Source organism: Vigna unguiculata, chromosome 6 (genome assembly GCF_004118075.2).
Source record: "Vigna unguiculata cultivar IT97K-499-35 chromosome 6, ASM411807v1, whole genome shotgun sequence".
Lineage (NCBI taxonomy): Eukaryota > Viridiplantae > Streptophyta > Magnoliopsida > Fabales > Fabaceae > Vigna > Vigna unguiculata.
The window spans coordinates 19,483,254-19,500,482 of record NC_040284.1 but is presented as its reverse complement, the minus strand read 5'-3'; the positions used below and the strand labels follow the sequence as shown (position 1 = coordinate 19,500,482).

The window sequence follows — 17,229 nt, the reverse complement described above, 5'->3', positions numbered from 1 at the left end:
TAAATTAAATTATATTTTACTATCTTAAAATAAATATTAAGATAAAAATATTTATTTTGAATTTCAGAAAATTAAAGGATTAAATACAACTTTTTCATGGATTTCAAATTTATCAATTTTATATAATTTAAAATTACTTTTATAATTTTTGAAAGATAAAATAAAAATAAAAAATCGTTATTTTTACAAAACATGTTTATATTTTTTCTTTAGTAAATAACACTCAAAGTCGTACTCTAATTTTGCTTTAACATATCTTAAATCTCTTATTCTATCACATTTCTTGATTTTTTCTTTTTCTGACATTATCCCACCATAATATTTCTTTTTGTCCTTCTCTTACTCTTTGCATGGTAAAGCCAAAGATGGCTTTTTCAAAGATACTATGAAATAGTTTGGTTTAAGAATTTCAATAACTACAAAAAGCTTCGTCAAACCTTGCAAATGATGGGAAAAAAAATCTCTTGATTTGAAATATGTGCACCTGCAAGAATTTTTGGATTAATCAAAATGAATTCATATACTTATTAACAAATTAATCATCTAAATTAAATCTTACTAATGTCCTAGTATTTTTCTAATTAAAATGTTCTTATCTTAAAACCAAAAAAAATGCCAGAAATTAATTAAAGTTAAAATATTCTAAAAAATATCATTAAACGATGTAAAAGTACTTAAATTCAAAATAGTATTGCAAAAGTGTATTTTTTTTTTTGCGTATAAATAAAATAAGAACGGAGTATAACCATTGAATTTACAATAATTATAGTTTTATTTCGTGCTCTTATAGTTTTTTCATTATTTTTTAGATAATAATTTATTATATTTTTTATAATTGGCAGAATTTTTATAATTTAATAGTAAAACAAAGAAGGACTCAAAGATGGGCTGAATTAGTTTAAAAATGAGTTTTAAAATAATAAAAAATATTAAATTCATGATGTTGTAAGAGAAATTAAGTGTAAATGTTAGTGAATGCCAACAATAACAAAGAATCCAAAATTAGGGAAGAAAGATGAAATACATCAGTCACAAAATTTTTATATATTACTTACATTCTTCTCTAATTAATCTAGACAATTTACATTGATTTTCTTTTCCCGAAATATTGAATTATCTAATTGTAAGAATTTCTATGTAAACAAGAAATACAGAATCATAAAACACGTTTCAAAAATATTTACAAAAAACACTCAATTTTACAACACACTAAACACTAATGCAAAGTTATCAATACAAATTAAAAAAAATATTCATTAGCCTTTTTAATGAATCTTCAACACTTCTTTTTCAATCAAGAAGTAAATATATAACACTCAGATAACATCTCTTTTCAGAAATAACAAAATTCTCTTGAATGAAATGATATTAATAAATGATAAAAAAAACTTCTTTTTAGAATAGTTTTATGATTAGTGACTAATATAATTGACTTTTATTAAACTATCTAATCCTTTACCATTAGATGTTCCCTAATCGATTGAAGATTTGTGGTCAACATCCATCATTCAAGGTCACAACAACCAATTTATTACATATTTATAGAAAATTGATAAAGAAACAAAATTGTACTACAGTATATAATTGGAATATGAAAAACTAAAAATTAAATTATAATAATTATCTTATAGTTATAATATATGATTACTATCTAAAAGAATTTATTGTTTTTCTTTTAAATAACATAGTTTACAACAGAAAAATATTGATATATATTGATAGAAATTCAAATATGAATACGAGATTTACATTACTTAAAAGTAATAAAATTACTATTATAAAGAAAAATCCTACAAACTTATTATCTTATTTTTTTTTTAAATATAATGATATCAGAAACAAAGTTTGACTTACTAATACCGAAGTTGGTTTGGGAGCAGGTAAGTATCATAGTTATGCAATGTCATCTTTCACTGTTCCATTTATAATGCTCCTGCACATATGCATGTGCATTTCATTACGATGCATGCAACCTTTCACTGTCAGAAACCTCACATATTTTATCCTGTTTTTTAAATGGTGAAAATGAAACATATATGTTCAATTATGTTTGAAGTGAATTTTAAGCTTAATTAATTTTACAAAATTGATGTGTAAAGTGAAGTTTGCATTTATTTATGTATTATAAAATTATTTTATCTTTGATTAACGTAGAATTTCCGACGAACTATAATAACGTAAACATCAATGTAAAAAAAATGAAGAAGTTAGTGTTAGTTTCAGTGATTTTTTCACTAATGGTTGGAAAGTGAGTCTCTCTCAGACAGCACATGGACATGTGGTGTTGAACATGGGACCATGTGAGTACTGTTATGAAAGGCTGGCTTGGATCTATGACAGAGAGAGAAAGAGAATGAGTCATGGAATATTGTTCTCCATCAATAAATTCTAAACACATATATCCAAAACAACCAATCATTGTTTCAACTTTCCACAAGATTTGAACCCTTTCTCTTAATATACAGTTAAATTATCAGCATTCACTCAGGAAGATTAATTTCTACAAGCTAAGAAAATTCTTTGATGATAAAATGTTAACAAGAACTAGAACATATTTTAGTGATCATATAACAATGAAACAAGAATGTAATAAACGGTGTAAACAACTCAAATGTTATTATCAAAGTTTTAGGTAAAGACAAATTTTAATTTGAGATCACTAAAATCATATTTAATCCTTATTTGTATATCCAACATACATATGAATACTTGAAATCTGCATCCTCTGTGTGAGATAACATTAAAAGGGGGAAAATCACCACACTATATTACTATAATATCATTTAATTAATAATTCAGACACCTCTAATTGGCACTGCATTAGGCTATGTACAAATTGGAATGAAGTATAGCTTCTCCATGAGATGCATTTTTCATATACATGCTCAACTGATGGAGTTATCTGAGAAATTATAAGAGCAAGTAGAAGATCCATGAGAAACCACATTCTTAGGAGGTGGGGGAGAAGTGTGTGAGGTTAAACCTCCCTTCAATGCATCAGAGTCTGTTCTTGAGGTCTCAAGGGGTCTAATTTCCTTCAGCATTGCAACAACATCCTTCATTGTTGGACGTTCTTCAGATCTAGTGCTTACACATAGAAACGACACTGCTAGGGTTTGTAGCATTTCATGCATGGTTGGATCAGCCCTCCCTCTCAACTTTGTGTCAAGAATGTCAGAAGGGTCTCCTTTGCTAGCCAAGTGGTTTCTAACCCACTGAACCAAGTGTGCACCCCCTGGCAGAGTTGGGTCTAATGGGTGCCTTCCACTCAGAACCTCAAGTAGAACCATACCAAAACTGTACACATCACTCTTCTCAGTTATAGGCTGAAGAGATGCATGCTCTGTTAATAAACCAAAGACAACACAAATTAGTATAGTGTTCAAAAGTTCACTTCTTAACATGGTATCAGAACTATGAATCAAAACCTTCTTAATAATATTTGTTCATATGTGGTTGGTTTGATCCACCATAGGTTAAAAAGTATAGATAAAGTCATGAACCAAGTCCACCTCATTTAAATTCTAAAACTACTTTTTTTCATTAATCACTCAACAATTAATTCAATTTTAGTAAAAAAGGTAAGATAAATACCAGGAGCCATGTATCCATATGAACCAGCAAGGTAATGTCTTTGAACTGGCTTGGAGTTAGAACTGTCACCAATTTCAGTTGCAGTTCTTGCTAGGCCAAAGTCAGCAAGGTAAGGTTGATATCCAGGACCTAATAACACATTCATGGCTTTGACATCTCCATGGATAATGGCAGGCAAACAATCATGGTGCAAATATGCTAGTGCATGTGCCACACCTAATATAACATCATATCTTGTCTCCCATTCAGCACTTCCCTTTCCTGAACCATGAAGCAATGAACTCAGGCTTCCATTAGGGAGATAGTCATAAAACAGAAGCTTCAGGTTCTTGTTTGATCCCCAACCCAGAAGCCTGATGATGTTCTTGTGCCTAATTGACCCCAGTGTTTGAATTTCAGAATTGAATGCTCCTGATTCTTCTGATGACCACATCTTTTTAACTGCCAGTGTTTCACCATTTGGAGTTGTCACCTTGTACACAACTCCAGAGCTTCCAGTGCCAATCACATTGGCTGATGTCAAATTCAAGACAATGTCATCAATGGAGAAATCAAGCTTCTGATACAAAGTCATCTCCCAAGTTTCATTTTCCATGAGAACATTGCCGGCCATGTGAGTACGGACCAAGACATATACTGTGAGCAGTACTAGCACTGCACTGGTGCTTAAGAGAATGGACATGATGAACTTCATGGTTGATGAAGCATGGACTTTGTCAGCAGGAGTCACAGCACCTCCGGCAATGTAGAGACCATGATTTTCAGCAAGATCACTGAGAGGGAGTTTGTGGAAGAATGGAGTGTTAGGCAACTCCCCAGAGAAGCCATTGAAGGAAACATTCAAGGAGACAAGATTCTCAAGGTCAGAGAGGGCATCTAAATTCCCTGAGAGCTTGTTGTGAGACAGATCAAGCACTCCTAGTTTGGTAAGGCCAGAGAACTGGGATGGAATTTTACCAGAAAACTGGTTGAAGCTAAGATTGAGAGAGATTTCCAATGAAGGAATTAAACCAACTTCATTGGGAATTTCTCCATCTAAGCTATTGCTTCCCAGGTCCAGAAGTTGTAGCTTAGTACAAGACAAGATCTCTGCTGGGATTCTTCCACTTATCTGATTCTTTCCAAGGTTGAGTTTGGTTAATTCAACCAATGAACCAATGGTGTGACTCAATGCACCAGTTAGCCTGTTGTCTGACAAGTCAATCAACTGAAGGCTTTTGGGAAGAGAATCTGGAACAGAACCAGTGAGACTGTTGGAGTGAAGGTCTAGAAACTCAAGATTCTGGCATCCAGATAGTGTTGGAGGAATCTGTCCAGTGAGATGATTGTTGCTCATGTCCATAAAATTCAAACTCTTCAAGTTACCAATTTCTGGTGGAATATTACCTGCTATTCTGTTGTGATTCAACCTCAGCCTGTAGAGGCTTGTGCAGTTTCCTATATCAGGTGGTATAAAGCCTGATAACTCATTGGAAAGAAGCAGAAGTTTGGTGAGGTTCCTCAAACCAAATAGTTGTCTTGGTACAGGACCAATCAAGTTGTTGTAAGATAGATCAAGTGCCTCAAGTTCATGGCACTCAGAAAGACTATCTGGAATGTTTCCTGTTAGCTTGTTCTTCCATGCAAAGAAAAGAGTTAAGCCTTTCAAGTTGCCAATAAGATCAGGAACCTCACCAGAGAGAGCATTGTTGTCAAGTTCCAGTTGATTCAGAGAAGTACAATTTGAAATCTCTGGGGGGATTATACCAGAGAGCTGATTGACACTTAGCTGAAGCTCTTGGAGATTTAAAAGGTTGCCAAAACTTCTTGGAATGCTACCTGTGAGAAGGTTTTCAGATAAGTCTATGACTTTGATCTCTGTGCAGCTTCCAAGCTCTTCTGGGATAGTACCAACTATATTGTTTTGCCACAAAAGTAGACTCTTAAGCTTGTTGAGTTCTCCAATTTGGCTTGGTATTGAGCCAGAGATAGAGTTCTGATGCAAGTACAGGTTCTGCAACTCACTGCAATTTCCAATCTCTTCTGGAATAGAACCTGACAACAGAGTTGTGTATATGGCTATGGTTTTGACCTTTTTCAGCATTTTGATAGAAGAAGGAAAACTTCCTGAAATGCTGGTTTCTGCAAGGCCTAGAACAACCAAGTTGGTGCAGTTTCCAATCTCCCATGGGATCTCACCCTTGAGGTTCTTATTGCCACCAGCTCTGAAAACTTGGAGCTTGCTTAAGGAGCCAATGCTCTTTGGAATTTCACCACTGAGATGATTATCATAGATTGTCAAGTTCACAAGGCTTGATAAATTGCCAATGTTGGATGGAATGCTGCCTTCAAGGAAATTTGTATGGAGAGACAAACTCAAAAGTTTTCTGATGCTGCAAATTTCTTCTGGAATTTCACCAAAGAGAGAATTGCCACTGAGATCAAGAAAGGTGAGCTCTAGATATTCTCCAATCTCTTTTGGAATCCTTCCAGTGAGGTTGTTTGATGAGAGCACCAGAATCTTCAAGGACCTTAGAGGCTGAAAATTTGAAGGCAATGAGCCTTGCAAGTTCACTGACTTGAGGTTTATCTCTACCACTTCTCCATGTGAGTTGCAATACACCCCAAACCAGTTGCATGGGCTTGAGGCTGAAGGGTTCCATGATGGTAACACATCTGAAGTGATGTTTAAACTGTTTTTCCATGCTATAAGAGTCTCACCTTGCTCATCAAGGGAGTAACAACATGGAAAAAAGAGAAGGGAGTTTAATGAAAGAAGCAAGGTGAAGGAGAAGATTTTGGGAGAAAGTGACAGATTCCTTAAGCTTCCAGGCATTGCTGAGAGAAGAGAACGGTTGATCTGTTTTGGGATTGTAGAGGGGAAACCCCATGTTTTGTTTATAGAGGAAGAAGAGTAGAAGATCTGGGTCCAAGACCTTGATTCTTTATGCTTTTATTATTGTAATGGAAGTTGTTGTTTAATAATGAAAACATGGTCACACTCATACTTCTTCCCATGTTGCTTAGTCTTTCATTATGCTAAATTTCTCATTTAACCTCTCATGTAAGAGGCCGAAAGGAATATACGTCTCATGTGTAGTAGGACCAGACATTAGACATTAGTAGGTGATCCGATAATAAGTGAAAGTATATGTCCAATCAACACAAATCTCACTAGGATAGACTTTAAACAATGGTTCTGATACCATGTTAAAAAAAGTAAACTTGCACACACTTATGTACTATAAAATTGTCTATCTTTAATCGACGTGGAAGTTTCAACATTCTACGGTTTGAATGATTCCGAGTTGACACTCTTTGTTAGCTAGAACTGTGTTTCAAAAATACTAATATGTCAGAGTGGTGAAAATGGTGGAACTGAAAATCATGTAAAAAGATTTCCTAAGTTTTTGCTCCCCACGTGGACTCTAACATTATTATCCTGCTTTGTTTTCTGCATTATTTGGTCATTATTGTTTCATCCTCTTATAATCTTTTAGTAGCCACGGTTGGGAGGAAACAAAGTAAATGTGGTTATCACTAGACTAGGAAAATATGTAGATAGGAAAATGGCTTTTGAACTAATGGAAAATTAGGGTTATTACCTCAATGATAGTGATAGGCTGATGATCCAACATAACAGACAATATGATACATATTTCATTATTTTCATTGTTTTATAGTTCTTGATTTGTTTAGTGAAGAATATAACTTCTCCCTTTGTTTATCTAGCTCCATTTTTTGTGGTCCACCTATTTTATGTGGTTCAAGTTGATAAGGCATTCATGTTGTTCATAGTTGTTACCTTGTTTGTTTTCCCAGAGTAACCAAACAATGCTCAGATGTTGTTTCCTCAATTAACTAACTCATGATGTAAAGTAAACAGTTCATTTTCATCTATTTAACATATATGTTTTTAACAACTACCTTAGCTAAATTTACATTATTTATAAACTCAATTCATCTGAGTTAAAAATAGTCAATTCAATTTTGTTTACTTTTTTATGAGTCAAAATTTTTGTAATCTGATACGATCCACCATGAATTGTAGGATTAAAAGGTTGACTCACTTAAAAATAGTTTGCTCTTTCGATTTATTTTATATATTGCAGTACAACCAAAGCGAATTTACTCTGATTTATTTTTTAATAGCACTACATTCATACTGATAATCTATTTTGTCAAACATAATTATAAATATAGTAAATTAAAACTAAAGTGTCAACTTATAGTAAACAAATAAATTAAATATCTAAATAATTTAAACATTATTGAACAACATTTTAAAATTTAAAAAGATTAAATTGTCAACCCACATAATTATACGTAGTAAATAATTATAATAAAAAACTTACAAAAAATGCTAAAAAGTTAATAAAGATTGTTTTCGGTAAAATACAATTAACTCACTCTTAATTCGACTTTAACCCATTTAACTCCCAAATTAAATAAATTAGATTCAGTTTGATCTATATTTAAAAAATCAATTTTTTTTCGATCTAACTCACGGATCGAAATCTATTTTGACATACCTGAATGTTCGATTAAAAGTCCTTAGATATTAACTCTTGTGAGAATGTAAAACTCAGTATTGATGTGTAGTGTAAATTTGAGTACTTTGGTGGAAGAGGATTTTTTTTTTTGTGTAGTTAGTTGATTGTAAAGGGAGTAACTTGGATTTGTTTATACATAGATGGAGGAAATGGGTGAGGAATCTGATGAAGAAGTGAAGTGCACATGGAGGTGAGAATATGTGTAATAAAAAAGGGTATATAAAATTCTGAAAGATCTGCCAACATTGTCTCATAGTGTTTAGTTTAAAGAATGAATTCAAAACAATGAAAAGTATGGTGGCCTTCAATGGAAGGAACAACGTTGCATCCTTTTCAATATTCAAATGCTAAATTCAAAAATCAACATTAAATTAATCAAAGATCAATCATCTCTTTAAACACCTCTTTGTAACTTAGTCACCATTATGAACTCACGGGTTAAAACTACAAAATTTAGATTAAAAAAGGTTTTGTACTATATAGCTCACAAGATTGTTGAAAAAGACTTTTAAGTCATTTTATGAAAAGAAAAAGATAATTTAGTTAAAGGGTTTTCTGAAGGCAATATTTGATGAGGCTTTTTCAGATGAAAAAAAAAAAAATGCCTTCTAAAGTAAAAGGTAGGTTTTGATGTATGGTTAGTTACATTTGAAAAGCACTTGGAAGGGTGTAAAAGTTATTTCACCCTTTCAAAGTGAAGGAGGAGACTATGCTCTCACTATAGCCAAATTTTTCCTACATCTCAATTTTTTGTCCTACATGGATATCAAATTTCCCATTTTACCCTCTCTCGAATATGCATTCCCAAAGTTTTCTACATTATATAATCTCAAATCATTTTTAGCTTTTGTATTGCATACTCTATAAATATTTTTTAAATAGTAATATAATTACATTTGAATATTTAAATGTAATATCATATTTTAATAGATTAGTACTACTGAAATAAAATATCACACAACTAAAATTAAATCAGATTATCCACTTGAGTATTCTATTATAATTATCCCAAAAAAAATTAATTGCATAAATATTAGTAGAGGAGGTTAAGGTCAAAAGAAAATGATATAAATTTTTTAAATGATTTAATCTAAGAAGAAATTGAATCCAAAAGTTAAACAGTTGTCACCATTCTTTTGAGATAATAGATTCTGACTTAACTAATAAATATGATCATTGCAAAAAGAAGAAAACACAGACAAAATAACATGGCAAAATGTTAAGTTAATAGGAAAAATAGATATTATGTAATAGAACTCAAGTTATAAAATACAAATAATTCAAAATAAAGGCTCTTCTAGACTCAATTATTCAAATAAAATGCATTGATGTCGAACTGTTTGGAAATTTTTCCCTTGTGATGGTTATAACCTTCCACCCACAATGTTAATCATTTTTCTATTATGAAAACTTCAAATCTATTTCTACACAAAAACCTTCTGATACTCTCACCACTCAACTCATCCCCCTCTACTTCAATACCTCCCAGAAAATCCATTTATCCATACCAAAAACAACTTTACTTCACTCTTCATACTTCACCATATATATATATATATATATTAAAAAAATCAATTTGACTTGTATTCTTTGAAGAAAAGCACACACAAGTTATTTATGGATGGTATTGTATAGTTGGAAATTGTCCTACTCCAACCCCACCATTGTTATTGTTTGAGAAAAATAGTATATAAGAATGGCCACCCTTTGGAGCATGCTATGAACATTACACATCAAACCATTATTCCAGCACATGAAATAAGGATGAAGACACTTTCTATCATCACTTGGTAATTCCGAGGCAAAACCATTAAGTGCTATCAATAAAATAACCAAATTTTTAGAAGAACGAGAAGAAAAGTTATGGAGCTCATTCATCTCTAATCAAACATATATCTTCAATGAAAACAATTATTAGATCCACTTAATTAATCTATAATTAATCACAAAAAAATTCCAAACCTTTGTCCACTTAAATATATATATATTTTTTATTATTGTGAAGAATAGGGTCTCATGCAATCTTTAGGTCTTCGGTTTAAGATTGTTCTCATATTATATAGAAGGTTTTTTTCTATAATACCAATATAAAAACATGTTTTTATGAGTGTTAGAAGAATGTAGACTTTTAAATAATCAATATTAAAAGTCTAGTTACATTTAAGAACATAAATTAGAATTTTAATTATTTGGTTATTTATTTTTAGAAAATAGATGTTCTTTTGAATTTCTTTTCATTTTCATTTTTTTATTGTCTTTAATTTTTAAAGAATACTTTTAACAATTTCTTGATCAGATTCCAACAATAAGAGAATAAATATATTTAATTTTCAGCTAATTAGAATTTTGTATGGAGTGGATTTTTCATTTTCTTTATATTTTCCTCATTTTTAGGAACATTTTAGAGTTTCAATGTTCAATCACTTAAAGAAGTATCTTGACTTTATTAGGTTGTAAATGCTCTGAAAAAAATAATATTGACTTATATATTTATATTATACTTAAAAGTACACACTAAATGTTACAAAATCTAAATTTTAAATTTAACATCATGGATAAGACTTATACTTTAAACATATTCTTAACACTCCCATCTACAACTACAAAAATCATGTTATAATTCCTTTTTAGCCTTTATTTTATACTAAAATAAATAAATAAATCCGAGAAATTCATATAAATATTCATCATATCGATTATTAAATTCAAATCCATCCTTGTCAACTACATAACTTTTTTTTTTATAATTCCTTTTAGTCTTTGATCACACATTTTACAAGGTTTTTTCTACTTGTAAACTCAAGAGCTATTTTAGAAAGAAAATAAAAAGAAAAATGTTACTTGCATTTTCTTCTTTTGCTTTTACCATATTTCCCAAGTTTTTTTTTTCTCTTTATGATTTATAAATATAATTTGAATAACATCATGATTTGGGAATTAATTGTGATTGGTGAGATTGGATCACATAATTTGAATAACTGATGATTTCCTCTTGTGATTTTCTTATCCACTATTGTAGCTGAAGTTTTATGATTTAGAAATAAAGTATGGATCCTATTTTGAAGGTTTGTGACAAACATGTGTGGAAATTAAATATAATTTATATGATTGGATCAAAGTCACATTCTGACAATATATTTTGTGACTCCGAAGCACCAACTTAGAATATTAAAAGTGAGAAACAAACCTAAGACAGATTCTGGTAAAGGTAAAAAACATAGCAGTGTTAGGCACATGAAACCAAATGTTAGTTGCATTTTCCTATGGAACTAAATAGTAAAGCATAGCTAAAACACTAATTTGGTTCAAAAGTGAATAGTGTTGTTGTCAGGCAGTGTACAAAATTAAGAAAAATCAAAATATTTTTTAAGATATTATATAGGCTTTAAAACATCATTATTTACTTTCACTGTAATCTTTTAAGACTAAAACAGTAATTTTGAAATTTTAGTATTCAATAAACGAAACAAAAATTAGCATAAACTCAATTAAAAATAATTAAATTTGGTATTTCACATTCAAGACTTTCGTCACATAAACTCAGGATTTACACATAAATATATTTTGTGTATTTATCGATATTAGTTAGAAATGAGAAAGAGAAGCACTATATAAGAATGAGACCCATAAACCCATTGTTTTAAGGTTTTTGGTTAAGAGTGATGTCAATTTTTCATGTGGTTGGGTTCAGGTCTCATTGGTGTTGTATCTCTCCAGTGAAACCCATTTGTAATCCTAACAAGTGGTATCAGAGCCGATGTTAAAACCGGCTCAGACGAGTGCAGTATAGTCCTTGTATCGAAAGTCTTCCTAACAAGGCTTTCAAGTAAGCGTGTCCCGTTAAGAAGAACGACAGTATATAAAAGACAGAAAAGGAGTACTCATGGTTGGAAATGCTTCCGTTGGAAGGGGAGTGTAATGCTTCCGCTGGAGGGGAAGTGTACCAATGTGGATGAAGGGACTCACTCTTGAAGGGGAGATTGTTAGGAATCCAAGTGTGAATCTAAATCCTACATTGGTTAGAAATGAGAAAGTGAAGCACTATATAAGGATAAAGACCTATAAACTTATTGTGTTAAGATTTTGGGTTGAGAGTGATGTCAATTTCTTATGTGGTTGAGCTTAGGTCCTATTTATGTTGTATCTCTTGAATGAAACCTATGTGTAAACCTAGCAATTTTGTATATTTATCAACATTTTCTGACATGTACAAATCAATCAAAGCAACATAATTTCAATTTAACTTAAGAGTTTTCGGTATACCCTCTTACCCTAACAAAACCGTTCCTTATAAAAGATAATAGTTTCTACACTAGTTCATTCATGTGTATCTAATCTTGGTTTGCAATCCATGTAAACTATAATAAAGAATTTATTTAACTTCTATTACTTTAATTTATTCAAGAAAATTTTCCAAGATTATAAAATCTAAAAAATTTCTAACTTTCTTTTAAAAATTAATACATTAACCAAATATATTACTACAAAAATCTAAACTAATAGTGATTTATCTATTTGGCTTAAATTTCACATGTGGTAAGAAAAACAGTCACATATACAATCAGATCAAGAAAAAATAACTATAAATAAAAAGAAAGACAAAAACTTATTTTATTTAAAATCTTATCAATTAGTTTTGATGCAGGCTTGATAATATTCAATATTGAAAAAAAATTGAATAAAAAAAAGAAGATGAGTATTGGATTTAAAAATTTAGAGAAAAGTAAAAAAGAAAAAAAAAGATTGACAAGTTTTTAAATAAACTAAGAATAAATTGATTTTAATATATATAATTGATCCTTAAAATCATTTGAAATCTTTTTATTATGAACATTTAACAGTTTTTTAAAAAATTTAATAATTTCATAACAACAAAAACATTTAACAATTAAAAAAAACTAATAATTTTATAACAACAACTACAAAATTATATGGAAGAGCAAAACATTGTTTTTATTCTAATTCAAACTTTATATTAAATTAAAATGATCATATTTATTTTTGTGACTTTTTAACAAAACACAAGCACCAATTATGCATGTTAAAGAGAGGTGGTTGAAAGTAGAGCCGTCAAAACGGGTAATCCGGCTTGGTCTGACTCGACTCACCACGGGTTGGTCACTTAGTGAGTTAATCCAACCTAGCTCACTTATTAGCTAGTCAAAAAAATCCGAATCTGACAAGGTCCACCACAGGTTGGTAGGTTAAAAAAATACAATTTTTTTCTTCAATCTAAAAAAAAAACTAAATTATAATTATGATTAAAATAGAAATAAACTTCAATAGATTCCAATTGCAATCCAAAAGGATGTTAAACTCCAACTACAACCAAAATCACAAAAATACCCAATGTGTTGACTAAAAAAAATAACCTAACTTGACCCAAATGCAAAGCCCAACATAATAAAAACATTTGTGTGGCCTTTTATTTGTGGGTTGGTGAGCCAACCCGACTCACCACGGGTTCAACCCGGGTGGACTGAATTCTAGGTGGGTCGGGTCAAAAATTAATCCATGTTAAAATTTGTAAAAAAATTTCAACCCAACCCGGTCCAAACCCGTGGTGAGTCAGGTTGGCTCGCGGTTTCCAACCCAATTTGACAACTCTAGTTGAAAGGTAACTCTATTTAGATACAGTAGCACAAACATAGAGGTAGAGTTGTCAAAATGGGTCATCCGTCTCGGTCTGGTCAACTCACTATGGGTTGGCCATTTAGTGAGCCAATCTAACTCGACTCATTTATTAGTGAGCCAAAAAAAAATTTAAACTCGACCTACCACGAGTTGGTGGGTTAAATGAGTTGACTCACTTGCTAACTTAATTAAAAAAATACATTTTTTAATCGGTTACAAAAAAAAAAACTAAATTATAGTTCTGATTAAAATCTAAATAAAGTTCAATACAATCTAAAATAATGTTAAACTCCAAATACAAACCAAAATGACAAAAATACAAATTACTATCTAACAACAAATTACAAATAATAACTGATGTGACCCGAATGCAAAACTCAACATAATAAAAAATACTTGTGTGATTTTTATATGCGAGTTGGTGAGTCAACCCGACTCACTATAGGTTCAACCCGGATAAATCAAATTATTGGTGGACCAAGTTAGAAAGCTCACGAATTTTAATCGATTTTGACATCTCTAAGTATAAACCTGATGTTTACAAATGCCAATATATAGTAAAAAATAAAATTGCAAGGATATAAAAAAAATGAAGATAAAAAGATGAAAGAAGATTTAATGTTGCACATCAACACATTACCTTCATCACTCTATTTGATAGCAATAATGAGTCTCAAAAATTCATGTTCCTTGTTGTGTCGGTAAGCCTTTATGAATTAGGTACTACAGAACTATTATTTGTGGGCGTGTGCGATATGGGCCAATCTATGCAATATTAGTTGAGCATTATCTTTAACTACTCCTTCTACTCACATGGACATTGATGGGTAAAAAGAAAAAGATAGAGAGAGAAGAGGAAAAAATAAATGAGAAACTTTTCATACCCTAGATACATCACTAGATAAAAGAATATGTTAACAAATTATAACTTTTTGTTTAAATATTCATAAAATGTAAGGTTCCAAACTTGTTTCTTCTAAAACTAAGTCAAGAGTGTGTTGATAATTATGTGTTCAGCCAAATTACATTATGAGGGCAAAGAGAAGATGGTGAGAGATTTTATGATTTTGTATCGAAAGGTAGAGAATTTTGACATGCTCTTCAACTGTTGCAATTGCTATTCTACTATTGCAATATCATGTGACAACTTTTGTCCTTATGCATGGCACACGTGGAGTTTTTAGTACCTAACAACACTCATACAAATCAATGCATCCAAAATACTATTTGTCGTTTGCCACTTTCAAATCACATCAAAATGTAGTTATATTGTGATTCCTAGTTAATATGTGTGATTAAGTTAGATTGGATGAATCAGATTATAACCAAACTATGGTATTTAAGTTATTAAACTCTTAAATAGAAAATGTTACTCTAAATATTAAGATTTTGTTTGTTATGAGCACGAAAAGTTTAAGAGGAAAGAAAAGCAAAGAAAGTGTGAAAGTTGGAAGTTTAAAAAGTAAAAATTCACACAAATTGAAAAGAGTTTGATGAGTTAAACATTCCTTGAATTAATGGATGTAAAAATTTATGAAGATCTACTGTGCATCTCAAAAGATAATCGATTGTATAAATATATAATCGACTATCACTTTAATATTTATGTTTCTATAAGTAAATTAAAATTAAAATATTAAATTTTAATTTTAATTTTATGTTTAAAAATTAATTTATAATTTAAATTATTTTTAAAAAATAATTTTATAAAATAATTTTAAATATATTAATGTATAAACAAATATTATACTATATCAATGAAATCATCTATCATCTTTCCATTCATTTCTACTTTCTTTCCTTATAATGAATGTGAATTGTTTTAAGAGTGGGAAAAAAACATTGCTACTTTTAAGTTTAGACATTTCTCTCTAATTATGTGTGGCCTTGAGAATTGAAATCCACCATCTAGCAAATTGATTGAGAAGAATTCAAATTATTGACTCCATCATAATGAACATGGTTTTATATTTGATTAATTTGAGTCTCAAGTTTGATTTTGTTCATAAGTTCACTTTTTGTTTATTGAAAGTTTGAAAGTGCTCCACTGACTTAAGCTTTGTTTTCTCTGGATGAAGATGATCCATGCAAATCAATAATTCCATTATTAAAAAGGTTTTTGCCGAATAGAAACATGGCTTCGTCACATAATCTTCATATTAAAAGGTCAAATCGCAGTCTCAGCCATTATTATGTCCAAATATCCCCTTGAATCCGGGGCTTATGCTCCCTAATAACCTTTGCAATGGCTATAAATTATTAAAAAGAGAGGTAATCACTACAAACAGAGCTTATAAACCCTTCCTTTCCACCAAAACCACACCTCGTTCAACTTGTCAAATCAACTCCACCAGTCAACATTGGTACACAAACTCTTTTGCTTCATTGCACTTTGGAAATTAAGAAAAAAGAAGAAAGGGTTATTATTTTAGTCTTTAAATTTAGAATTGAAATTATAACTCGTCCGTATCTCAAATATAATTGTTTTTGAACTTTAAAAATAAATGAATATAATTATTTTAAACTAATAACTTTAATTTTTTTAACTTGTTAGATTGTGTTTAAAATCAACATTCGAGTCAAAACTTATCAAAATAATTCAAATATAATAGTAAAATATGTTTGACACGTAAAAAAAATTAATATAATTAAATTAAATTAATTATATTCATTTATTTTAAAGTTTAAATACCAAATTATTTTAAAATTTAAAACAGAAATAAATTTCAATTTCACTTTAGAATTTAGATATTAAAAAAATATTTCACTAAAAAAAAAGCATATCAGTGTGGGACTTGAAGAGGAGGAGGATGTTGTTTGCATTTCCTTTTTACTCTCACAAACAGAGTAAATATCATTACCTTACTACAGGATCATTTATGCAAAACTGACAAAGGTAGGTTTTTTTCATCAGAAATAGTGTGATTTTGATTCCAAATTATTAAAAATTTTCCAAAATCTGAAGCAAAAGCCAATGCCCTTCTAAGATGTATTAGCCAGGTCAAAAGTTGAATGGGAACATAGTTTGGTCCTTTAAACCCGGGAAAGGTTATGTCTGTTTATAGTATTGAATTCAAGAATGTCCAGAAGAGAGGGGACCAAAAAGAGTGAGGGGAGGAAGGGCCAGATGGTTGCAGTTTCAACCAAATTTCTGCACATTGTTTTGGCTGGATCACCAAATCTCTCAGATTCCATTTCATCATTCCACTTTAACCACTGACGCTACAATCCAACCAACATCCACCATACTCCAATAAGGACCAATTCACAAAAGTAACCTTTCCTCTTTCTCATGCAGTGAAAAATCTAAATCATTCATGAATGAAATTTTCTAGTTGCACAGTTTAAAAACGTATTTTAGCTTGTATAATTCAAAATATTATCGATCTCAGATAATTTAGACCCTTTCTACATTTATGGAAGGATAAGTTATACCCATCCAAGTCTTTTTTTAATCTACTTCCATGCC

At 30.5% G+C, this 17,229-nt stretch overlaps 1 protein-coding gene across 1 annotated transcript; it reads right to left on the bottom strand.

The window, feature by feature from the left end:
- Positions 1-2,649: 2,649 nt before the first annotated feature.
- LOC114188024 (LRR receptor-like serine/threonine-protein kinase) lies at positions 2,650-6,575 on the bottom strand. The gene is made up of 2 exons (XM_028076507.1): positions 3,595-6,575; positions 2,650-3,343 (listed from the first exon to the last, which is right to left on the bottom strand). The coding sequence occupies exons 1-2, from the start codon at positions 6,407-6,409 to the stop codon at positions 2,886-2,888; spliced, it is 3,273 nt and encodes a 1,090-aa protein (XP_027932308.1). The 5' UTR covers positions 6,410-6,575; the 3' UTR covers positions 2,650-2,885.
- Positions 6,576-17,229: the final 10,654 nt, after the last annotated feature.

What these genes read in the sequence shown, in the direction of transcription:
- LOC114188024 (XM_028076507.1), bottom strand. Translation starts at nt 6,409, where the DNA reads ATGCCTGGAAGCTTAAGGAATCTGTCACTTTCTCCCAAAATCTTCTCC. An exon ending in ATATGGATACATGGCTCCTG is followed by an intron (nt 3,344 to 3,594) that starts GTATTTATCTTA and finishes GTTTATTAACAG; the next exon opens with AGCATGCATCTCTTCAGCCT.